The sequence below is a fragment of the Podarcis bocagei genome, assembly GCF_964188305.1.
Source record: "Podarcis bocagei genome assembly, chromosome: 1".
Taxonomy (NCBI): Eukaryota; Metazoa; Chordata; class Lepidosauria; order Squamata; family Lacertidae; genus Podarcis; species Podarcis bocagei.
Window position 1 is genome coordinate 81441447 of NC_138125.1, and position 25528 is coordinate 81466974.

The following is a 25528-nucleotide window of genomic DNA, read 5'->3' on the forward strand; positions in this document are numbered from 1 at the left end:
GTCTGATGTGTTTATTCAGTGATGCTGGTCTTTGTGAACCAGCCCTTAGATTCAAACATCTAGGTTCTAGATTATACCAGATGCATGAATTGACTTCAGCATGACCAAATCAGCTCCATTAAAGTGTGCTAGTTTAACTTAATTGATAGATTCTGACTAACCAATCTAACAGACGGATGGCTTTGTGAAAGGTGAAAGCCAGTACACAAACCAATGAAAATTGCTCTAGTTAAAAGTGCAATGTTACCTAATTTGCCAGCCTTTGTTCTGCGCTATGCAAGCATTCTGAGGAATAAATAGATCAGTAGGTTGACACTATGTAGTGCTCTTGCAAAATCGATGGCAACAGATATCTCATCGGACAAACAATGAATTAATCTCCCATGGAACAATGCTGGCTGCTCCTTACAGTTCATTAGTATTTGGCTAAGTGGTTTTTCTGCAGTTCTCTAAAGAGGACTGAAGGAGGGAAATGGTTCTCTTCATCAGCAGGAATCAGGAAATGGAAGAAACTAACACTATTGCTAATCCAGCTCATTAAACTTGAGTACTGAAGGACTGAAGTAGAGGTCTCAATTATGGCATTAGCAAAGTGAGTAAAAAGCAATTTTCATCTCAAGACAAAATATGCTGTGGCACATTTTAAAACTACTTACTTTTAACAAGTGTTCTGCAACAGCATTAGCTTCAGAGCTGGGATGGAGAACCTGGGACCCTCCAGATGTTGAACCCCAGTTGCAGTAATCTCTGACCATTGCCCAGGATGGCTGGAGCTGCAACAACACTGGGAGAGTCGCAGATTGCTTTGCAGCACAAGAGGCATGAGCTGAATCAGAGGTGATTAGGCTGCACTGTTGCAGCACAGAAAATAATATCAACCATGTTAACAAGTTAAGAATATGTTTGCTTGTTTTAAATGAGACATCTGATTCAGTTCACTGATATGTTATGATTATGGGAACTCATTCTGATATTTAAACTACAGGTAGAGGATTTAGCATGAAATGAGTCATGTGGAAAAATCAAACCATCACCAGTCTCAGGCAGCCAACATGAGGCAAATCAGTCAACCCCACCACACATGGCTGTTGGGCTGCTGCAGGGTCTCATCTCTCTCTCTCTCTCTCTCTCTCTCTCTCTCTCTCTCTCTCTCTCTCTCTCTGTGTGTGTGTGTGTGTGTTGTTGTTGTTTTGTGTGTGTGTGTGTGTGTGTGTGAAGCTGGTGGGGTTATAATCTGCGTAGTCTTTTCCACATTATTTTACACCAAGCTCAGATGGGGCAGGGGGTATCTTGTCAATCATTCCTTAACCGCCAATTTCACAAGGCAGTAGTTTCGGAACAATCTATATCAAGTTAGAAATCATATTTGAACAAAAGTTATTTCATAATAGTTTTCTTTATTGACAACAAATGAAATGCAACTGAAATATTTTTCAGTTTTCATATCGCCCTGAAACTGCAAGCCCAACAATTCGTCATGACAGAACAGGAGCAATTTCAATGCTGTTTATCCGGAGAACAGTTTGTGGCTGAATTAAAACTGAAAGAGAATGGAAAAACACAGATCAGAGAACAGCCTTGGAGTTCAGTTACCTAAATACAGTGGTGCCTCGCAGGACAAACGCCTCGCAAGACGAAAAACGCGCAAGACGAAAGAGTTTTTCGTTTTTTGAGTTGCTTCGCAAGACGAATTTCCCTATGGGCTTGCTTCGCAAGACGAAAACGTCTTGCAAGTTTGTTTCCTTTTTCTTAAAACCGCTTGAAGAGGTGCAGTTGCGACTTGACCGTGCTTCGCAAGATGAAAAATTCGCAAGACGAAAAAACTCGCAGAACGAATTAATTTCGTCTTGCGAGGCACCACTGTATGTTAACAAAAAGAGTCAAATAATCCTAAACAAAGAGAAGCACTTTCAAATCTATTCAGGTTTCAGTTTCTACTCATCACATACATCTTAAAGGTTTCTGCCAGAGGCACTGAGGAATAAGCTGTCATTTGTTCCTTACTAAGCATGCTGATTAAGATTAGCCTAAAGATGTTGTTTCAGCTTGTTAACATCTTTGGCTTCATAGGCAAGATCTGGAGAGTGAAAGCCAAACCAGGAATAACTGACCAGCAAAAAGAAAGGGATTCTAACTGATGGAACACCATCCCAGCTATTCTATGGACACATAGGACACTGCATTCTTTGATTCTAGACATAACACCAGCTTAGGTGCCATCACAGCATTCTACAGCTTGATAGAGAAGGGCTTATGTATATTTTTCATCTTACTCGTTTTTTTCTTGTAATTAGACTTTCGACGGATTATCATACGTATTTTTGGCCAAGACTCCGTCTTCTCAATGACGGTTGCCTCCACACGGACTAGATCCTTCCTTTATAGTAAAGAGGAAAACATTGTACATTTTATTCTAATCAAACCGAGAATGGTAAAGTAGAAAGAGAAAAGAAAAGAAAAAAAGCAGACATGAAGGCTATGGGTCCATTTTGGGCTACATCTCTAGTTTTTTTCACATCACAGAATGGGTTCCCAGGCATAATTATGTTTGGAGCTGTTTACGGTTGCTTTTGTCACGTGCAAAAGAACCCAAAATCAGGGTGGGGAGAATACCATGTGTCACAGTGGCCCCAAATATTTAACAATTGCCTCCCCCACCATTACAAGACCATCTTGGCTGTGAGTCCTGGAAGACCTGCTCCTTGCCTTGCCTTTTCCACCCAGCCTGGGAGGGCGGAGCCCTGACTGACTCCAACTATAAAAGCTGAAGCAGCTGAACTCTTCATTGGGGTATTGTTTAGGGGTTTTTATTGTGGGGTTCTGTTGTTGTTATTATTGCCCTAATTGCACCTGTCTGAAAACATTTTAATAAAGGTGGCAGCTGACCTCAAGAGAGAATTATTCTAAAGTATGCCTTACCCCAGCAGTGGCTTTCCCAGCAGGGTGAAGTCATCTGCACCAACCAGCAATACCTGGACAAGATTAAATAATTCACATCTGTCACCACACGACTGTCATAACACCATCAGAATGTTGTCAACGTACTTGGGGGAAAAGGAGCTTTACATTTGCAATGAAGTTTTCTAGCCACAGCTTATAGCTGACTAAGGAAGGGTAACACAGAGGAGAAGCAGGCCCTAGCCTAATCAATAAATACTGTCTTTGGTGAGAACTGTGTTTTTGGCCCCAACCTAGGGTATACACTAAGATCCCTCTTCACTTCGAACAAAAGACAACATCATTAGCTTTTGTGAAATGGTGAGACAGGAGGGAAAAGTAACAGAATAGCTGTTTTCGCACATGAAGTGATTTCTTTAGCTGCTGTAGGAAGAGCCACACATTGCAAAAGAAGAGGGTAAAGTATACCAGTGGTTGCTCCACCACTGAAAACTCACAGCTCTGCAGCAGCTGTTGGGGTTCAGAGCTGGTAACCTCAAGAAAACAGGTAGCAGCACCCCAATGCAGGGAACTTCAATATTGTGTCTTAACTGCCTTTTAAACACATTTGCCCACAACTCTAACAAGCCAGTGAAGCACTGTGATGCTGCACACAGCTGATAATTGGGAACTTCTTAAGTTCTAGTTCGGTGCTATATCCTGACAGGATTGTGGTCAGGAGTTACTGGAGGCTTAAACATGAAAGCCTGACTTTTTCACCCCGATCTAAATTTTAGCACTCCCAGCTGTCAGCTTTCTGCAAACACCTGATCCGTTTCACATATGGATGTGGCATGTGGTTGAAAGGAGCACAATCCCCAGGGAGGCCTCTCTGAAATGAAACCAGAGAACTAGGTTTGTGGGAAGTATTTTTCTCTTGCTAAATTATTCCATAACAGGGCACCTGACTAGAATATGCATGCTGATGAACTAAACACAACTTCATTTCATGACAACTTGGGGTATTTTGATTAAACAGGCTGTGTTAGTGTTAAAAGTGGATTAGGTTAGATACTGAAGGATATTCCACCCACACCCCCCACAATTTCCATGTGAATTCCAGTCCTGCTTACAAATCAGAGTAGGTGCATTTGTCAACATGTAAGTGTGCCATATCTGGACAGCAACAAAGCAGGCCAGTGTTAGCAGTCTCAAAACATGCTCATGGGTAGCATGCTTATGAGCAGTATCTAAGAGAATGACATTGGACTGGTTTGGTTTGAATTAGGCAAATGAACCCCTCTGGTCTGCATGAAAGTTCACGGTATATTTGGTTTTCCCCTCCTCCAAAAAATAATGAAAGTAAAATCAAAGATCAGCTGATACCTGTGGCTAGAATTCTATTCTATACTAGGTCATTTCCTAGTAATAAGAATTCTAGCATCTCTTTTCAGTGAGCATAGGAGAGACTCATAAAGTTTACTACGTAGCATTAATGCTTGTAAAGTGCTAATATGCAAAGAGAAGAGCAAGATGATACTAATTCCCAAAATACAAATGGTGTGTGTGTGATTTTCTAGTACCATCGTAAATTTAATTCTGGGATCGGAAACCCTGAATCTGAAATTTGGCTTTCCATATAATTTCCAAGATGCCAATGCCTGCGAAGCACTAATTAGTTAAAAACAACATCCCTCCCTCCATAGCAACAGGTTAAAGGAGCCTATGAAGGTCAACCAGCTTGTACAAGAATAGATGAAAGTAAGAATCAAAGCACTAACAAGACAAGGGTGTTCACCCAAAATAGTAACCACTTTAATATTTCTAGACATTTCATCGTTGTGAAGACAGAGCATGGGGCTTGCCATACAAACTGGTGTTGTGTGTGCATGGAGAAATTTTATTGTTAATCATTTGCTTACATGGGGACAGGTGCAGCCATTTCTGGGATCACAGCTGTCCTTTTTTTCAAGCTACTACAGTCAGGGGCATTACTGTCCTTGTCCCCATATAAGCAGGTGGCTCCCACTAAATTTTCTCCATGCCCAAGTTTACAGGCAAAAGATGGAGAAAATTAGCATTGCTTGTCTGAATCAGCCCAAACATTCTTAGTGATATTTAACATCCTATTTGACACCCATCTAATAACATAGGGAATCCAATCACTTTAAAAAATGAGGACACCAATGAAATATGTCTGATATAGGAGGATAAAGCAATTGCTAATATAAAGCTTACCTTTTCCATTCGGATTCTGTCTCCACATTCAGCTGGTATATCATTATTAAGTAAAATCAAGTCTTCGCTGGTTACTTTCCACTGTCTGCTGGCAAAGTGAACAACTGCAAACAGTCTTCCATATTGTCCCGTGGCTATTAGTTCATTTACTTTTTGAACAATCTCTGGATAAAAATGGTAAGTTAGTGAATAAATGAGGTGAGAATTTTGTGTGTGTGTGTGTGTGTGTGTGTGTGTGTGTGTGTGTGAGATACTAGCTGCCGATAAAGCAAATAGTTCTTTCACAATAACGTAATAATCCACATCACAGTCCTCATTGTCCAACAACTACAAAAACTGGTTCTAAGGCCTAAGTTGCAGTGAGCGGTTCTGAAGATCCACTGAAGTTAAACCTTTTGTATACTCAGTGGCTACTCTGGTCTGCAATGAGCAGTTCCAGGGCTGAACATTTATTTTGTTGTCCATTTCATCAATAATCATGCTTTATAATAGCCATTGCCACCCACATGTTATGAACTTCAGCGTCATATTCTCTATACTTCCATTCCTTCTGCCCCAATTGCTTACTACAACTCCCATCATCCCTAGCTAGCAGGACCAGTGGTCAGGGATGATGGACATTCTAGTGCAAACAGCTGGCGACCCAAGTTTGGGAAACCCTGCTGTAGACAAAACTGAACTAGATGGACCAATGGTCTTACTTTGTGTAAGGCAGTCCCCATGCTCTTTTATCTCTTACTGCATGTCCTGAGCACAACCCAGCCAGAAGAGGACAGGTGGCTGGTAGTTTAATTCTTTCTTGACAAAACACACACTTGCAGTAGCTCCTAAGGTGCGCAAAGTATGCACATACGCTTCTGGCGACTAAGTAGCTGGCATCCCTCCCCAGACTTGTGCTCAGAGCAGGACTGTTGGAGCAACAGTGTGACCATGCCTTCACCCAAACTTAAGTACCCTCGCCTGATGGGATACATGCAAGCAACCTGTGGCTTCTCCTACATGGAAGTTGTTGCTTTGCCTACCTCTTCAAGCCCCTCCTGGTGCTGGAGGACAACGGAGAAGAAGACAGAGGGGATTCTGCACTTCTTCCATCCAGCCCTGGCTCTTTACCCACATCCTGCAACTCCTCCCTATCTCTGACTGCTCGGACTGTCCCCATTCTTCCAGCTCCTGCCTTGCAGGAGGCACCAACTCTCATAAATCACTGCCCTCTTCCACTGGATCTGACTCTGGCCCCACGGCCTCCGCCACACACTCCTCAGACCCTTGCCAGTCCCTGACACTGCATTGCTTGGCTTCAATGCTCTTTAGGCATGCAAACTGTAAAGATGCAAAATAGAAAAAAATGAAGACAATGAGAAATCAAAACAAATACAGCAAATAGGTACAGCCATACCCTTTGGCTTTGAACAGCTATGTGTATTTACCTCTGTGGTGTTCGGCCTCTTCTAGAGGATCAGGGAGTTTGATTTCAGGATATGGGGGAGAAGTTAAGGATGTTTTTGGAAGGAGTCTGCGAAATAAGAATATACTTTTATGAATGTAATAGCCAAGCACTTGAGCCTATAAGGGTATTTCAAATATCGTCCCTAAATAAGAAAGAAAATGGCTTTCTCTTGGAAACAATACCGTACAGAGAAAACAAAAACAAACATAGCCCAAGAGTCCTTGTCATCTTGTTTTCCAAAACTATTTCCCTCATATCTTTTAACAGTGAGAACCACAACTAGAGATAGGTTCTGTCCCATTACGGAATCTTTATATGAAATAGACGTCCGTTTTCTGTCCATCTAGCCAATTTCACAGCTGCTCCCAAAAGTCAGGAATCAGTAAGAGGAGTTCAGCCAAAAAGATTCAGAACGTGATGGGGAAGTTGGGTATACGAAGCAATGACGAAGTGAGACCTGAGGCATGGAGATCCAAAGCTTGTGTTGGTGTGAAACCAGAGGCATTTTCCTTTTCAAAAAAACTGGTGGTGCAAACGGCCCTGATGGCAAAATGTTGGCTGTGCAGAACAAGTGAATGAGGATCATGAACAGGAGAGTGCTAATGAACTCATGTCTTGCTTGTGGACTTCCCATAGGCTTTGCTTCAATTGGCCCCTGTGAGAAAAGCATGCTGGGCTAGGTAGGCCTTTGGTCTTACCCAGCAGGGAGATCTTCTTACTTGAGGCATGTGTCCATGGGATTGGAATTTTGAAACATGCGGGTGTAAGCCAGTTATTTTGCAAATTATCAGAAATCAATGCACAAGTGCTACAATTCCACTGGAACCTTGGAACCAGCAGAGGTTGGTCTATTAGGACAATTGGGGAGCTGCCTCACTTACTTGGTTCTACTCACAGCCAGCCCCCACCCTACCTGCCTTCTTACTTACAAAAAGTCCAGAGGGTAGCACTGCCTGTCAGCTTCCTTCTCCTTAGTCTCAGTTGTGCCCTTGAAAAACTCAGCAGAGAGGAGGATGGGGACAACACTAGAATTAGTTGGCTCTGCCTGTCATTGACTCTGGCTCCACCTACAGTTGGTCTCTGTGGCCAGCCCCAATGGGGACCAGCCATCACTACTTGGAACAAGAACATGTGCTATAGAGGTCTGGGGAAGCTTTGCCCCTTCCACTCAGGTGTTACTGAACTCCAACCCCCTTGCTACTGGCCATGTCTGCAGGGGCTGATGGGACTTGTTGTTCAGCAACATCTGGAGGGCCAACAGTTCCCCATACCTGCCATTACCCCACCTCAATTTGAAAAGGCCTCACCTAGCCAATGGTAAATCTATTTATGGTGAAAGAGAGGGATAAATAAAATTTCTGATTATGAAGGAAACATGATTGTTGGGAGAAGTAGAACCAGAAGAATTAACGGGGTAAGACCATAGTACATGCCATTCAGATAGGATTATCTCAGGCTACACCCCGGTACCTCCCTTTTAAAAAGTATTTCTACAAGCAAGGAATTTGCCATTAGGGAGCATTAAAACATGCGTTCCCTACTAAATGGTGATTTGTTATTATGCTGATTAGTCTAAGTTAAGACTGTGATTGATTGCATACAAAGCAGCTTCCTAGACACTGTAACGATACAGCGGTCATTATGGGTAATTTCATAATGTATTATGTAGTACATGCTGCCCAATTGCTCCTCATTCTGTTCTCTATTGGAGCAAGCAGGAGAAACAAAGCAGACGACCTTGGCACCACACCATGTCTGAACCAGGGACTGGGGCCTTAAACTTTCTAATAAGCAACAATTGCTAGCCAATCTTAAGTCACTGCTTATGGTTGGCCTGCTGACTGTGGCTTGTTAGGGAGCAACAAAGCATGAGCCCTAGTTCAGATGTAATGGGGAAAACAAAGCTTCCAGGTTTGTTTATCCTACTTGTGCCAGGAGTGGAGCCAAGTGGGAGAAATGAAGCAATGGCCACATGCATCTTACAACCATAAGTCAGAAAGTCAATGGTGATTTGTGAATGCATAGATTACAACATAATTTATGCACACCCTTGCACTCACCATGATTAAGGGAGTTCAGTAATGCCTTCTAGCACGAGCAAAAATGGGTTTGGGTCACCCCTTTCAAAACTGGTTACTATTGGAATCCTGATGGGATTTTTGTTTAAGATGAAAAGCGTTTTTTTTGTTTATGCAGAAAAGTGAACTAGCTTAACTAAGCAAGGGAATTTAGAGTAGAGTAATGAAACAGGGAACATTGAATACAAAGAGCTGTTGTGTTGTTTTTTAATCTGTTAAGGCAAGAAGTGTTCAGTACCAGATACACCTGCCCTGTGATGCTGAAGATTTCTGTGTGAATAATAGAATATTAACTGGTTACTTGCCTAGGAGCTAGGAGCAAGTAAAAAGGGAGGCCAGCATTATCTTGAACAGCCACTGACTGTAAACCCATCTATGGAGCTGGCTGAGGAAGGCTCTGCAGGCAGTCATGTACTGGTTTTTGGAAGACAGGATTAAGCCATCTCTTGACTTACCTAAGACATTATACAGTTCATGCAGTGAAATCCAGAGGTTAGACACCTGTCACATATTTGCGTATACCTCCTCCTTTCTCTATATGGCTTCCCCCTTAACACTGTGAGCTGTACTCCTGTGAAGAGTCGTCACACACATTCAGAAAGAATGGTGCGTCCCTATGTCAGTACAATAAATTTCCCCAAGGGTGTCTTAATAAGCAAATTTCATAGCATCTTTGATATTCTTTTGATCATGATATGTTTTAATGGTTTTTAATATTGTATTTTAAATTATTGCAACCCACACCCTGGAACCTCATGTTGAAGGGCAGGTGTCAAATAAATAACAACTGCTCAAACTACCTGGGCAACTGGCTGTCAGTTTCCAAGCTGAATTGGCTTTCCCAGAAGCTAGCTGCACTTTAGCTTACCTAAAAATTCTAGTATAGTGACAGCTTTTGACAGCACACATTTTCTGGAGATGCAATGCCTGGCAAGAGACCCTAGGCTGCTGGCATAAAAATGACAACTCAAATATGCATTCCTTTTGCTATCCATCAGTATTCTGTCAGACGGCGAGAATTCCTTCAGGTTCACACAAACTCTGGAAATCTGTAACTCCAAATAAATAAGTACTACCTTCAAAACTTTGGAACTGTAGTTTGGTTCTGTAGATCAAAAGTTTCAGAATTCATGAGGAGCAAGAACCCAAGAACACATATTCTCACTTGCTGAAGATGGCAGAGAACAATGCCAGTTAAGAAATCTGGTCTAAAGATTTCACCTGCTAATAATAAGCCTAAGCAGGAAACAGAATATTTTTCCCTATGCATGAACCGCCTATGGGTCTTGAGCTGCTTCTGCTAAGGTACATCCAGTGGGCAAAAAGGAAAAATGAGCAATACAATAAAAAGCAGGGGCTATTTAATACTAGGAATGCTAAAGAATTAGTATTTGAAAGAAATTAGAGTAGCATAATTTAATTGCCAAGCCCTTAAAAGACTACTGGAGTACTCAGATTACTTTTTTGCTGCAAAAATAAAATTCTTTTACGAATACCGAGGGGGGGGCACCTCACAAACATTAATTATATATACATCACCAAATGAAAACCACACATAAAAACTGACAGTCCTTTAAGAACTCATTTCTTTTTAAATGCGGGTAAATTGTATTCAGATGCTTGTGACCTTGTCCTTGAGAAATGGCAGAGGTCACAAAACTTAGCAGAGAATTCTGTCAATTATTCCATCCGTTATTAGCATAGCCTATGGCTTTGTTTATATGCCATAAAAGTAATAGTGTAGTGTTCTGTGACGGAGTTGTCCAGTCTCTAGTCAAACAACAGCATGCAATAACCCACCTGAATATGATAGTTTTAAGTTCTGTCTCACTTGCTAAATATTATTCTATCCTTGTCATGGTGTCACATGGCAATTGCTGCCTACCATCAAGAACAGTCCATTATGCAGATGTAGTTTTTGTTACTGCATTTTGCTAACTTGGGTGCAGTTTTTCAACTGCCACTAGATAACACCCCCCCTAAAAAAAACCCCACACCCTTTCACTGCAAGGATTCAGGAAACTGTGTAAGGGGTTGAGGCACCCTAACACATAGTTTTGCTAAAACTTTTATGCAAAGACTAGTTTGGTGAAGTGTTAGGTTCCATACAGCATTGGCCAAGAGTAGTCATTGCTGTACCCCTCCAGTTTGGTGTACATTAAGGATTCTACACAGGAATTCAGTTTTTCCCCTCACGACTCAAATAAATGACCTCAAAAATACATTCTGCAACTTTCTAGTTAGCACTTTCCCAGCTTTGGAAATGAGATGGGAGAGCTCTAGGAGCCTGCCAGAGCTTTGTGCATCCTTCCCAAAGCCCGATGCCTCCCTTACCTGGCTTTCGGAAGGCACCACAAGGGAAGGGTGTGTGGCAAAATTTGGACCCCGCAAGGCACCAGATTACCAAGGTCTGTCCCTGGGCAAAGTGTAGTTTGTTCTTTAATAAGAGTGCCTGTGCAAACAGAACAGAAGCTGTGATGGTAGGGGTGAATGCAAGTGACAGACTACTTAGCACTCTACTTAACTTCCATTCGAAAGCTGGGGGCTGCATATAGGTTTTGGTAACACCAGATGCATTTGCAGAGAGAGTATTTGATCCCCATAGCCCACGTTCAGGGAGACAATTCTATCTGTGGAAGTCCTAACAATTCCACATGATTGACAGGCTACGTGCAAGTCTAATATGGGGTGTGTGCAGTTAGGCCCCTATAGTAGGCTGCAGGGAGACTAAGGAAACATCCCCTTTTAAAAAGGTGTTCAATCTAATGCTGAATTGGAAGCATAACACTGGCTCTCCAAGATGTAATGGGTGAAGTTTCATTATGTTATGAGACTCATTTAAAATCTAATAAAGAAGAAACATGGAAAAAATATTATGAGACTCACAGCAGCCCATATACCTTGCAGATTAAGGCCTGGTGAGATGCTGCTCATTATCTCGACATCCCATGTTTTCTACCAACTGAAGACTGGGTGGCATACATTGAAGAGAGAGCCTTTAATTCAAGAGTTAGCGACATAAAACATTTTAAAGCAATTTGACCTATTAGTACAGCAGCAGCTAAAAGTTCAACATGTCAAGCCATTCATAGTTCTACTATGAATACATAACAGGGCTAAGAAAGTGAGTTACCGCAACTCATGTTGACTTTATCATGTGCGGTTCAAGTCTTACATGCTTGCTGCTTGAAACACGTCCCTATGGAAGTAGATTTCCCACAGCAAACCATTTATGAGAAGCAAATCATTACTTTATCCTCTTCCAACCATTTGAGGAGTGTTTCACATAAATGGTTTAGCTCATATCAATTTGATTCTGCCCCAAGTGGCAACATTGGTATGGACTGCATTATGAATTCCTCCATAAGCAAATGCCTGGACAGGAAAAGCCGTTCAGATCTAACATTATGGCTGTATTCTATTAAAGAGAAGACTCGGACCACCAAAAGTTATTTGTAATAAATCATTTATGTATGCAGTATTAGAAATGAGCCACAGTGTTTTATAAATCTTGATCTGTTTATGAGATCATGGAACTTTATTGGGGCTACATCAACAGAAAGAGATGTTTGCCACTAGAAAACAAGTAGATATGGAATAGACTGGCTTTAGTTTTTTACAAGGCAAATTGCAAAAAGAAACTGCAGGTTGTATTATCATAGATGACTATGAATGGCCTAGTCTTGAATAAATGAGTTCACTAGATAACAATCTTTTCTCAAAGCAGCAACAGAACTAGAAGAACTGAAATGAGATATCTGCACAAAGCAATGTGGCAACAGCAGACATATCCTTCCAGCTGTTCTTCAAACTTCTACAGACCTCAAAAAATGTGAGCTGCAAAAAACCTTAAAGCAAAATGAAGCTTAAACAGTATAACTGGACTATAATGAGGCCAACTGGAAAAAAGTGAAATTGCTAACTGTCATATATAAGTCATATATACTTTGTGTGTTCTTTGGAGTTCACTCATGTTTATGAAGGCCGCATTAGACTGTGTTCAGGAACACCCAGGTCTTCATATATAAATTGGATGATACTCCTTTTGAGTGAGTTCCGTTCTACAAGTTGGGCAAAAGTTTGCATGCCCAAGAGCATTGCTGAGGCACAGATTACAGAAGATGTGGCCACATTTTGTTGACACTATAAGCCGTCCGCTTTGCACAATCTCTGCATAGCTCTCTATGCAAACTGGACAACACACAGTGCCTGAGGATCTTGAACTTGCAAATTCATTCCTTCCCACTTCTCTGGGCAGCTCTCTAGTGGCAAGAGCATCACTCTCTGTGTGTCCGCTATCATCATCATCATCACTACTTAATATAAGACTGTCAGACAATGGTTGACGTCTGAACTCTCTATTGGGCTGCTGTCCACTTTCTCCAACAACCACAACAGAATCGTTATGTGTGAGATCAACAACTATAGGTTCTGAAGTTTCGCAAGTGAGGTCAACTACTTCCTCATCGACACTTCTATCATCAAGTCTGAGTGGCTCTACTTGTGCAGCTGCAGCAGCTATTTTCCTTTGATTATGAGTTTGCATAGAGTGAGTCTTGGCTCCACTATACTTTCTCTGAATGTCCTGCTGCTCAGTTCCTTTGCTATCATTCAAAGGAGTAGTTTGTTCCATAAAACTCGGGCCTGCATCAGGAGGGGAGCCAGCAAGGGCAGTTTGTAAAGGCCAGGCCAGGGAGGAAGAGGGGATACAGGGTTCAGAAGCAGTTCCCCCCATCATCTTGTCCAGAGCATTACGAGGTCTTGCGGAGGTGTTAGGACTGCCCCTCTTGCTTTTCCTGTCCTTGGTTGCATTACGTTCTGTACTAGTTGAACTCATGATGCACAGGGATGGGAGAGGCACAGGCTGCAGAGTACTTGCTTTCCCCCTTATCTCCGCGTGCTGTTCACCGCTTAGCTGCCAACCAATTTTGTAATGTGATAATGATGATCATGAATGCTCTCTCTAAAGCAACTTTATGCAACTGGTGACGCTTTGGAGCACTGTAACTTTTTTTGGAGTTGTGTCTTTTATACCAGGTACTCCGAAGCTGCGAGCAAGTTCAAAATCTCGAGGAGTTAGGGTGTATTTCGAGTTACTCTTTAGAACTGCATTAAAGTAGGAAGAAACATGATTAGGCTAAGAAGCAAGCACACCAATATTAATTTTCTACCTTTCAGCCAAGAGGTTAGCTAAAACAATTAGGATTATTACGAGGTGGAGTATCTTTCCCTACCTTGACAGTTCTCTTTATACAAGAGTCTGATAAGGAGAAGGGAAGAATTCATGGAAAACTGATGAATGCCTCTTGTTCAAGAAGAACCAGGGCACAGAGCCAAGCTGAGGATGATGGGAAATATTAAATGAAATTCCTTTGCGTTGCCTCTACTAGAGCGCACCTCCTAGGGCTGCTCTTGCAAGAGGTATTTTTCAGGCATGACACATTCAGTGTGTACACCCAAGCCTTGAAAATGCACATACAAATCTTGCAAACTATGCAGTGCTGGTGGTGAATCCACAGTTTGGTTTTTTTGATTGTCCTCATGACAGGCCAAGGAACAGCATGGCCTACGCCACCCAAGAAGAGGCATACCAGCATGGAGTTTCTGCATGTGTCACAGTTCTCCTTTAACACTTATCTTGTTTTGTGTAGCTCTTTCTCCCAAAAGGAGGTTTGGGGGAACTTATTCCTAAAGTTCCAGTGTGGCACTAACATGCATGCACATGAGGTTCCTGAAACTGCACCCTTATGGTGCAGTGTTTTTCTAGTAGGTCCTAGGTCTAACATGGTAATTCTGTTTTTAAAGCAGAAGGATAGATTGGGGGGGGGGGGCGAGTCTCTGCTGAAATCTCCAACTATCAATTCTTCGGAGAAGCCAGCTCCATCAGGCCTTCCCTTTCCCCTCAACATTCCCCCATCTTGCAGCAACATTCCATAATGCCGCAGCAGAGGGAGAGAAGAGAAAGAGAGCCACTCTATGCATTCAGCTGAGAGAACAATGCTTGCCTTGCCTTCTCCTTGAACTGTTTCCATTCCAGCTGATCATTACAATAACTCTGTAACTAAGATCTAATGCCAGTGTTTGCTTTCCCTCCCTCTTCCCCTCATTATCCCTTTTCCTTTCGTGCTATAAGAGCTGTCTGACAGAGGAACTGTCTCCCTAGGGGGGCTGTGGACTCTCCTTCCCTTGGAGGTTTCTAAGCAGAGGTTGGATGGCCATCTGATACGTATGATCTAGTTGAGATTCCTGCATTGCAGGAGGTTGGACTACAGGACCCTTGGGGTTCCTTCCAACTCTACAATTCTAGGATATTTTACACTGTAAGCCTGAGAGCCGGGATTGCCTTTAATATCTGTAAGCAGCTCGAGGAGCCTTTTCAGATGAAGAGCAGAGTAAAAATGCGATAAAAATAATTCTAACAGAGGACGATCAAGATCCTAGAGGTGAAAGATGACGCATGTTCTGCCACAAACAAATCTTACCTTTTCTGTGATGAGGTGCTTTGTGAACTTTGATTCCGAGCTGCAGACCATAGCAGAGAGGCTGAAAGAGAAAGACGGAATTAGAAACAAAGGAATCACACTAGATTCACACCTGAACCTGCTTTTAATAAGCAATGAAGCTGTGCCATTTCCATAATTAGTGGGAATGGCTGTTGTGTCAAAAGAAAGATGGGATGTGAATGTTCCCTTTCTTTAAGAACTTTAATGGGTTTTTTTCCCTTAACAGCAAAAATATTAATAGGCACCAAGATTTAGCCTCAAAAGGTCCCTGCAGTCCTTCAATACTAAAGACTTGGTGAAACAGAAGTGGGCTCAAGGAAATCTTGCAGAGATTTATTTGTCTGATTACACTTATATCTCACCTTTCTTCCATCATGGAAGCCAAGGTGGTGTACATGTTGTTCCCAGCTGGTCTCCCATTCAAGCCTTGACCAGACACAGACCTGATCAGCTTTAGCAAAGTAGCAGCCTCATGTGCCTTCATGAGGCAATATCCTGAGACTTGGCCTGAAGGCATATGAGGCCACCACCTCGTGAGTTTGGCTCCAGCACTCCAATGCTAGCTTTTCTAGATTAAGTGAGCTGGAAAATATCAAATTAAAAACAGTTTAAACATAACTCCTTCTACTGTAGACAGCAAGCCTCAGAAATAATGAGAGCAGAGTAAAAATGATGACCATTAACCTGACCAAATTAATGGCAAGATTAGTCAAAATCCATTCTTGGAAGCAGCTATTCCTAACAGCTTATTAGTTTAATCACATTTTGCAGTCATAGCACTCGACTTACTTTCCTTCAAGGAAAAAATACAACCTGCACTAAGTAATTATTTACAGGGGTTGAACATGAAAATGTGGACTATTTAATGAGGGAAGTTATTTCAGCAGTTCCTTTAAGCAGCTGCTTGAGTGAAACCTTGGAGACCCCTTTTCCTTCTGGTTCTAGTCTTGGGAGCTCAATCCAATGAAGACTTGGCATGCCTAATATCACTGAAGTCAAAAGGAGTTGGGCACTTCTAACTCTGCACAGGATTAGGCTTTAAGAGTCCATGAAGTATCCATAGCCTAATCAGCACATTTTATATTTGATTACAAGCAGAAAAACCCAAATTTGCAGTTATTACCAGAGTCCTTTCCTTCTTAATGATCTAAAATCCTGTCACCTGGGGATAAGGCTCCAGAAATTTTCAATCTGCTTGGCAGCCAACCAGTGGTTTGGATTGTGAAACACGCAAATGGTTGCACTCATACTATAATGGCTCCTCATTCCTACTGCAGCCCCTTTTACTCTCTGCCAAGCTGCTCCTGAGGGTTGATTGCACTGCATGCTGCCCTAGAGGGTCCAATGTGGAGGTGGGGATGCAACTGGAAGAAATCAGCTTTCACAGGTTTCCAGATCCCACCACTGCTCCTAATTAATCAGTGAGGTTCAGTGCTTTCACTGCATTTGAGTGGATCCCTTTTGAACCTGCTACTCGGTGAAGGAGATTTTTTTCCAAAGGGGACAAGCAGCTGTGTGTGTCTGAATGCATACATGCACAAAGCAGCCCCTCTGTTTAAACCCATGACATTAATGGTTCGTTGCAGCATTTTGAAGAAGCTACTCTCCACTTCCCTGTGTTAGCAGCAGCTTTCAAAAGATACATCATTCCTGCAGTGCAATATACAGCAGGATTTCCCTGCTATTTACCAGAATTAAATCTCTGGTTACCAGTGGTGACCTTATTTATGGAATTCTGGCTGCTTATTTGATGGCATACTTACCAAACTCTTATACACGCAATACATTTCATAGCCAGTGGGTTCTTGGCTTTTTGTAGTAGCACAAAAATTCCTATAATTTTGTCACTACACTTTGAGCACACAGGAGGATCCAAGAAGCTCTTGCTCATCTTACGCTTGGAACCACGTTAAGAATTAGGTGAACAGATTACAGACTTAAAAAGCACAATCCTAATCTTTCTTACTCTATAACTTACTTTGATTCCAGTAGACCTTCCAGGCTATAAGTTCCCTTGGTTATTCAGACTCTGGTGTATGAGAATTGTAGTTAGTTTAGAGGCACAGAGAGGGTTCACAAATTATTTGGAAAATGCTGGGCTGGTTCAAATTTTAATTTTACCATCCTCCTCTGAGTTCATAAGCATGCATGTTTTAAGTGCAATATGTGTGTGATGCCCCCTGCTACATCTGCTTAGATTTAAGCCTTGTTCAACAGCATGCTGGAATATTTTGCTCCTTTATAGAGCTTGGGCCAACACCAGGATTTGAGGGGTCATCTGGGTCCACATACACCACTTGGCTGTCTGCTTTGCAAACTAAACAGGGGGCTCGGGGGGGGGGGGGTTGTGTGCAGTGTCACAATGAGCAGCAGGGCGGATAGGAAGTGGTACCCAGCCTATTCCACCAGGCTACAAAAAGGGGAGGGGGTGGAACTAAGAAGAGAGGCCGGAATCAACAATGGTGGGCTCTCAAGTGGACATGGGCCTCCTCATTCTTTCTCCCACATGCCTGCCATGCTAGGTCTCCTCCTGTATGAGGTATTAAGTAACATTATGGAGATGCATATGATAGTGCAAACCGGAAGGCATGAATTGGATTTGGAGTGGGATTCCACCAGCAGATGTAGGAGAACAGGGAAGCTGAACAGATGATGTCATTGAAATTCTACTCAATATTGATCCAGAGTAGATTCCAATGTATAGTTGCAGGATTCCTAAAAAATAGACCGGAGGCATTTCATCCAGTAGAGCTTTACTGCTACTGAAGGCAAATGAGCAGAATGGTCACAAATCCAATACATTCAGGCTTGGCACTGTCTGTAAGAAATCCAGTTGCAGCAGACTTAACTTAAACTGACAATATTTTATCAAAAGACTAAACCTTAATGCTCTTTATATAGAACACCACATCAGTTGTAAAAAGAGACAGAATGAGAGAGAATGAAACCCAGGCTACTTCTGGCCTCACTATTATGACCCTGACAGAGATAACAGAACCAGTTTAAACCAGTGGTATTTTCTAGAACAGTGACTTTCACCTAATCATTATGACCCGAGAAATAAGCTGGGCACAATGGTTTAACTTGAGGACTGTTTTATGCTGCTTTTATGATCTTGTGACCTTTTAGTTTATTAGGTTTCATTTGGATTGACATTTTTATTATTTCATTCTTGCAATCTATCCTGGCAATATGATTGAATGGCAGTATAAAAATGCTTGTAATTAATTATTGCATTACTTCTGGGGTGACTGAGGAAAGGACAACAATATGGGAAATCTATAACTGGCATACCAGATCAAGCTGGTAAACGGAACTCCTAGCCACAAAAGTCACTTGGGCATCACGCTCCAAAATGCCCAAGGATGGTTCTCAAAATAACACCCTACAGAACTCCGTAGCACAAGTAATAGTGAGCTAGAAAGCCTTCACCCATGCTACACTCTGGATTCCACCATGCTGGTAGGAATGAAACCACTGTAATACAGTGTTTCTAATAACCACCCTGAGTAATTGGTCCATAGTCAACAGCAACAAAAGCCACTTGGAGGGCAAGCTGGAGTAACAGGGTTGTATTCCACCTGCTCCTCTCTTAATAAAGGTGACCAAGTACACAAACCAGGCCTGAACCCTGACTGAACTGGATCCAGATAATCATTGTACTCTAGAAACACCTGCAGCTGGTCTGCTAGAACCTTCTTTATATTGTTTAAGGGGTATAAATATATTGTATAAATTATACAATATTTACATTGTATAAATCCTAGAATCATTTGTTTCTATCAGTCAGCATGCTTAACACTTCAGTTCACTAGGTGTTCCCTTAAACACTAATTGAAAAAAAATTGAAGTAACACAAAAGATCTTCAATTACAACATCACTATTAATATTTTTATTCTTCTGTAGTTTGTGTTAGTAGGGTACTTTTGTTTGCAAAGGTTGATTCCTCAGGTTTTTAAGAAAATTATTAAGTATCTTAAAAAAAAAAACACACTTTTCCCTATGATTTTTAGCTTAACCACTAAAGGCCTCTTATTCTTCAATACGCAATAACAATTATACGCAATACATTTTCAATTAAGCTGAGAGTGGAAAGTTTTAAAACATCGACGTTAGAGTGAAACAGACAAACAAAACCAATAACTGTTTGAATTACTACTGTAACAGGATGGATAAATGACCTTACCTAGCTCCTTAACAGCCAGATACTGTACCCTATTGTATCTGTCTTACAGAACAGGAATTACTGTACACAGTCGTCGTGAGCAATGATGAAGTCATAATAATAATACAACCCTCAAGCCCAACTAAGAGACAATGGAACGCACACGTTGGAAAACGCCTACAGGCACCCAGTAAGGTCAGAAAGATGCGAGGACTGAGAACGGAACTGTTTTAGTAAGGAACGGTGAAGGTTAGGGCTGGTTCTCTCTTAAAAATTATCAACGGAAGCAACTGGATGAGCTCATGGGGAAAACTTAGCTACAGAAAGGGACTCAGGCAATTTAGGGAAGGCGGTAAACGGCACTTTAGAAGCAAGGCAGGGAAAGAACTAGGAAGAGGTTGCAAGCAGGAAGAAGAGCCCCCTCCCCTTCTTACAACGGAGACTGCAGTCCCGGAATAGCAGCTGGAAAGAACCTGCGACCTCACCTGCCCGCGTTCCCGCCCGGCTGACAAGGCGCCGGTACGCAAGTGCACACGCTGCGGCCATTCCCTCCGCTCCTTCCCTTTTTCTTTGCCGCCCCAGCGGAACCGGAAATACAGCGCTGTGTGGGGACCGGAGCAGCGACGCAGCGGGGCCGTCGGGAAACAGAAGCCCAGGAGTCCAGGGAGCGTCTGTTGCCTATTCCCGCGCGGAATCCTTCGCCGTGAAGCCTTCCCACCCCTCACTCCCACGGAGGTTTCCGCGATGGCGACGGCGGCGGTTCAGGATTTTGTCTCTCGGCAGCTGGAGATGCTGAAGGAGGAAAGGGAGGCCGAAATTTCGGAAGCCAGGTATCGCCGGCGGCTAGTGGACAGTTGCCTTCGTAGGGTTCCTAAGGCCCCCTCACAAGCGAAGCAGTGTGACTTATATTCCCGAAGGGGAAATAAAACTATTTAAAGCGAAGTACGGAATTTTAAATTTATATTAAAAAAAGTTTCCTAGTTACTTCTGTATGGTTTGGCATATCATATATTGGTTTACAAAAAATCCTGAAGAGACTTGCTAAAGAGCAAACCCCGCTGAATACTGTGGAACTTTATACTGAGGAAATATGTTTATAGGGAATTGCGCTGCCCGTGGGGCCTTTATGCACACAGTCCGTCCAAAGCTTTTCCCGCCATGCAGTCAGCTTCCCTGTGGCACTTCTGAGTTAATCTCTCCCGAGACACAAGATGCAGTTTTGTTTGCCTATCTCTGCACACATTCAATGACCCTAACTAAGCACGACTGCAAAGGTTGCAGTCCTGCACTTAGGCATTTCGAAGAAGCTCTCGCACACTGACCAATTTAGGATTTGCTTCTGAATAAACATGGGTAGGATTGCTTGGTGATGGGTGTCCAGGACTTTAGAGAAGGGGTGGGGGGAGTAAAGCACAGAGCCAAATACAGTAGCATTTCTTCATGAGGTAGAAAGTAATAGCTATTCTGTTTGGCTAGCAGCGACCCATAGTTTGAAAAGTTAAATGCATTGAAGATCTCAGGTGCTCGAAGAGCATAATATAGGAGTACAATAGAACCCACATGAGCTACTTAGTTGATCCTGGAGCTTGCACCCCCCAAAATCTAGTGCCTGTCAAGAGAACCGGGGTAGCGTACATGGCTAAGAGATTGAGCTATTAATCAGCAAGTCCACTGTTCTAGTCATGTCTCTGCCATGAATTAACTAAAGAATCATAGAATTGCAGAGTTGCAAGGGACCCCAAGGGTCATCTAGTCCAACCCCCTACAGTGCAGGAATCTCAATTAAAGTATCCATGACAGATGGCCATCCAACCTCTGGTTAAAAACCTCCAAGGAAAGAAAGTCCCTCACCACCTTCTGAAGGAGTCTATTCCTCTGTCAAACAGCTTTTACCATCAAACAGCTCTTCCTGATTTTTCTCCTAATGGCCTTAACGAAGCCATGCTCTTAGCTCCCACCCCCAATACAAGCCCAGGGGAGACAGGAGATGGTCATAGTCTTATGTTACAGGGTAAAGATTACAACTAGATTTTATAATTTATGTTTATAATTTATTTTCATGAGCTGCTGTTGGGCCTACTGACTGGCAATTGGTAGAAAGATCTGATCTGAATTTAGTGGTGCTAGTATTGTACCGTTGTACTGTATTGTTTGTTTTAGTTATTGCTCTAAATGAAGTAAAAGTTGTTCTAAGAATAACATTTTACTGGGTTGTGTGCTGCTCTAGATTTCTCTGAAGGGCAGTGTGTAAACAATACAGTGGTGCCTCGCAAGACGAAATTAATCCGTTCCACGAGTCTCTTCGTCTTGCGGTTTTTTCATCTTGCGAAGCACGGCTATTAGCGGCTATTAGCGGCTTAGCGGCTTTAAGAAAAAGGAAACAAACTCGCAAGAACTCGCAAGACGTTTCGTCTTGTGAAGCAAGCCCATAGGGAAATTCGTCTTGCGGAACGACTCAAAAAACGGAAAACTCTTTCGTCTTGCGTGTTTTTCGTCTTGCGAGGCATTCGTCTTGCGAGGTACCACTGTAATACTAGTAAAGATGCCAATGCACAGAAGCAGCCTTTCGCTTACTCAAATTGTGGTGCATATGACCTTAGAGCACCTTTCTAGAACCAAAACTATCAAAGGTACAGAATCCCTGTCTTGCGTCAAACCTGGCAAACCTTGGGCTTTGTGCATACTTACCTGGGGGTAAGTCCCATTGAACTTACTTCTGAGTAGGCTAGTATGCACTGTTAGTAACCAGCAGCTATTGTAAATGGTTTCTATTTCTCATAGTGAAAGTATATAGTTTAAGTGATACCATCCTGTTTCCTTATATCATAGTAAAAGAAACTGAAGTTTTCAAACTTTTTCAACCATGGGCTTAGTTGCTGAGTATTATTTTATTGTTATAAAGTAAAATGGGCTCTCCTCCCTAAAGATGAGTTAAATGTCTTAACACTTATTTAGGTGAGTAATCCTTGTAGTACTTGTTGGAAGATTTTCTAAAATTACCTGAAAAAGTATCGAAATAATCAGACTTTCAGGCTAAGGCCTGTATCCAAAGAACCATGCACTCAGTTCCTCACACCCAAGGGAACTCTAGATTTGTTTCACAAACAGCAGCCAGAAGCAAATTATTAATTGAAAGTCTCTCATTCCCTACATTCCCTCCAGGGCCAAGGGGAAAGCAGGCTTGCACACCTCTGTTTATTGCTCTGAAGTGAACTTTCAAAGAAGCTTTTCATATAGAGCAGAATAGCCCTGAGATATATTGCCTGTCAATAGCCCCTGATATCTCAATGTTTCCTGTTGATAATTGAATATTTTCCTGCTTTGAGGCTACGCGCAGTTGCCCATGGCTTGTCAGGCAGCCAGCGTATGATGGTAGATCAGTTATTGCAAGGTTGTTCAGTAAATTACTTCTGGATAAATATAAATGTGGTATCCCTTATTTCTGGAGTCATTCTTTTATTCTACATGTGCATAGAATCTGTTAATCTTTGTACAGCTTGTAACTTCTGTGTTCCTTAAATTTGGCACCTCTTTTTCCCCTGCAGAGTCTTTTGATCCTTTGCAAATGTTAATTTATATTATGCAAATTACCAAGTGTCCGTTTCCTAGTATTGAGGCTAAACTAAAAGAAAAAAAGGTGGGTGGAGAGATGCCAAACGGTTCGGATTGCTGTAAAACTATCCAAGCAAGAATCTTAATTTACAATTTACCCAGGCCTAGCATACATGGACACTTTGTGACAAGGGGGGCCTGGGTAGTCTTGACACTTTCCACATCCCTGAATGCACAGTAAGGCCCTTGTGTAGACACACATCAACCTGAGGTAGCTTAGAAAGTGGTGGTACTAGGTTCCTCCAGGTACAGGTCAAAGCATTAATCTGTAATCTCAATGCCCCAGCAGACATGAATGCACACCTACATTGTCTCATAGTTTTATATTATTGTCCTTCTTTGGAAGGGTGCCAAAAGAGAAGAATTGTGCTGCAAAAAAAGAGGAGAGAGACTTGAATAACCTTTGCATACACTATTCTATATTTGCAAATTTAGAAATCAATTATGTACTCTAAATAGAAATATACTACAGTTCACGAAACAATAGTAGGGAAGGTAGTGAACTGTGGACTTGCTCAGTTTGTTGCCCTGGTGCTAATGGTTGATGGGCTACTGCAAGACCCTGCTTTTCTTTCTTACAGTTCTGTATCTTTAAAGTAGACTTGGACAGCCCTTCAAGTAGGGACTCTTTCCAATAAAGGACTGTCCTGTGACAGCCCTTTACATAGAGGCCGGACCTCTGAAAATAGGACACATGGCCACTCAATCTACGGGGTGTTCCTTGTTGTCTACCAGCATTTCTCTTCACATTCTTCATGGGCAGAGGGAGAGTGGAAGAGGACCAGACCAGATCTTAATTCATACCATTCTCAAACTTCTGAATCTATAACAATTTTACGTTTTGTTTCAGGGCATGGAAGGAAAGTTTCTCCCTCAAAGAGCTGCAGCGCAAAGGTGTCTGCTTGCTGAAACTTGAAGTAGCCAGTCAAAGAACGGGGTTGTATGGCCGTCTGCTTGTAACTTTACAACCTAGAAAGCATAGCTCAGAAACGGAGCTGCCCTGCAATAATTTTGGTCCTGGTGAGTAATCCATTGTTGACTTCAATAGAAAGCAGACAGAAAAGCTAAGCCTCGGTGCATGACATCACAAGCTCTGTCTGTTTCAGCAGCAGGAGAACCATCCTTACTTATGAAAATTAAACTGTGAAGTAGATTGTTTTCTGGTCTTGTTTTAATGTTAGCCTATATTGAGAAACCTACTAATATTAGGTCAAATTTACTTGATCATTTCAGGTAGTTAGCATTCAGCTCAAGAGTGATGAAACCTAGTGCTGGAGGGTATTTAGTTCTCCCATTCACTCTCTGCCTATGACGATAGGTGTCCAACAGTTTTGACAGGAGGAGGTGCCACAGAAGACTGGATGGTGCTAGATTGTGTGACATTTGCAGTGGGGAGCGGCAAAGCAGATCTTCGATTATATGGCAGTTGGCCAGAAATTCATTAACTAAAACTCAGATGAATTCTGCTCTCTCTTCCGAGACCACATTCTGGCTCAAGTTTATGAATCTGAGGAAGTGGTGAGGGTCCTTTAAGGTTTACAGACCTAATTCCTCAAGAACAATGTGATTTGCCAGGGTAGTTCTCCATTGATTCTGTTATAGAATATAATTGTAGATAGATACATAATTCTTTAAAGGGGCAGACATGTAGAATGATAAGAAACTGTGGCTTCAAAGTACTTCCCTCCCATTAATTAATTTGTTTTTCAATCTTGTATGTGTTTACCTTGCATTTGTTTTTTTAAAAAGGAAAACCAGGCCCTAAAATCTTTCTACAAATTATCTTCGAAAACAAAAAGCTTCCTAAAAAGAAACCCCATAGGTGCCTTTTAAATCTGTCTTTTTGGTATGGGAACTAAAAAAAGTTTGCAGTTTGCCTTGGAAAGCCAATGTAAAGTTGTGGTAGTAAATTAATAGTATGTAGACTGTTAATAGGACCATTAACATCTTTGTTGTTCACCAGAGTTCCTCATAGATCACCGTTTCAAAAATCAATTCTTGATACCCCTGACCTGATAACCCAGCTACTTTTGTTTTATTGAGAGTAGTCTAAGTCATTACTTAGTGTACAATCAAGCAAAATGGTTCAGCAGAGGCTCACACTTGAAGTTATCTGATATTTGCAATTAATTTAGGCAGCAATCCTGTTCCTACTTACCTAGGAATAGCTGCATTGAATTATGTGGAACTTGCTCCGAGTAGACAAACGTACCCACTACCCCTGCTTCATTCACCTTATTTTCTCCTTCCTGTGCACTTTATTAGCTCTTTCCTCCTCCCACTGTGTTGCTCTTCTCCCCTTGAAGCCAAGATGACAGGGAAGCAGTGGGCAGTCACCTCTGAGGTTGTTGTTTCTGCACTTTGCTTCAGTAATGGTGGCTCTTCCTTGCATGCACCCTCTGTTTTCCTGTATTAAAACAGGACTGGGTATGGCTTGCTGCTTTGCAGTCCTAGATAACCTAAATCTAAGGCTGGAAAGGAAGATAGCTCTTCTTTCATCTTCTCAAATGCAGCCTTGTTTAAGCTGTTTGGCACAAACTTGTGTTCTGGTGGCTCCAAGCTTCCGTTCCAATATGTACAGGTGAGGGAAGAGTCAAATAGAACGCC

The 25528-nt window shown here is 42.1% G+C and overlaps 2 protein-coding genes across 9 annotated transcripts in view; one reads left to right on the plus strand and one right to left on the minus strand.

Moving 5' to 3' along the window:
- Window positions 1-1377: 1377 nt before the first annotated feature.
- On the minus strand, window positions 1378-19905 carry MRPL21 (mitochondrial ribosomal protein L21). 6 transcript variants are annotated; one of them, XM_081212601.1, is made up of 7 exons: window positions 19795-19905; window positions 15123-15183; window positions 6543-6628; window positions 5116-5279; window positions 2920-2972; window positions 2274-2377; window positions 1378-1540 (listed from the first exon to the last, which is right to left on the minus strand). In XM_081212601.1, the coding sequence occupies exons 1-7, from the start codon at window positions 19853-19855 to the stop codon at window positions 1476-1478; spliced, it is 594 nt and encodes a 197-aa protein (XP_081068727.1). In that variant the 5' UTR covers window positions 19856-19905; the 3' UTR covers window positions 1378-1475. The 6 variants fall into 6 exon arrangements, with proteins under 6 accessions (XP_081068727.1, XP_081068726.1, XP_081068722.1 ...); XM_081212600.1 differs by having other exon boundaries at window positions 19744-19868; XM_081212596.1 differs by lacking the exons at window positions 1378-1540; window positions 2274-2377; window positions 2920-2972; window positions 5116-5279; window positions 6543-6628 and adding an exon at window positions 12090-13746 and having other exon boundaries at window positions 19795-19882.
- A 69-nt stretch (window positions 19906-19974) lies between these two features.
- IGHMBP2 (immunoglobulin mu DNA binding protein 2) overlaps window positions 19975-25528 on the plus strand; it is a 99719-nt gene continuing 94165 nt past the window's right edge. For all 3 annotated transcript variants that reach the window (XR_014012726.1, XR_014012727.1, XM_081212153.1), the window contains exons 1-2: window positions 19975-20139; window positions 23772-23941. Coding sequence is in view for 1 of the 3 variants with exons in the window: in XM_081212153.1 (XP_081068279.1) it covers window positions 20054-20139; window positions 23772-23941 (256 nt within the window). In the remaining 2 variants the exon portion in view is untranslated. The remainder of the gene's footprint in view (window positions 20140-23771; window positions 23942-25528) is intronic.

Coding starts and splice junctions, on each gene's coding strand:
- MRPL21 (XM_081212596.1), bottom strand. CDS start 13,477: ATGAGTTCAACTAGTACAGAACGTAATGCAACCAAGGACAGGAAAAGC.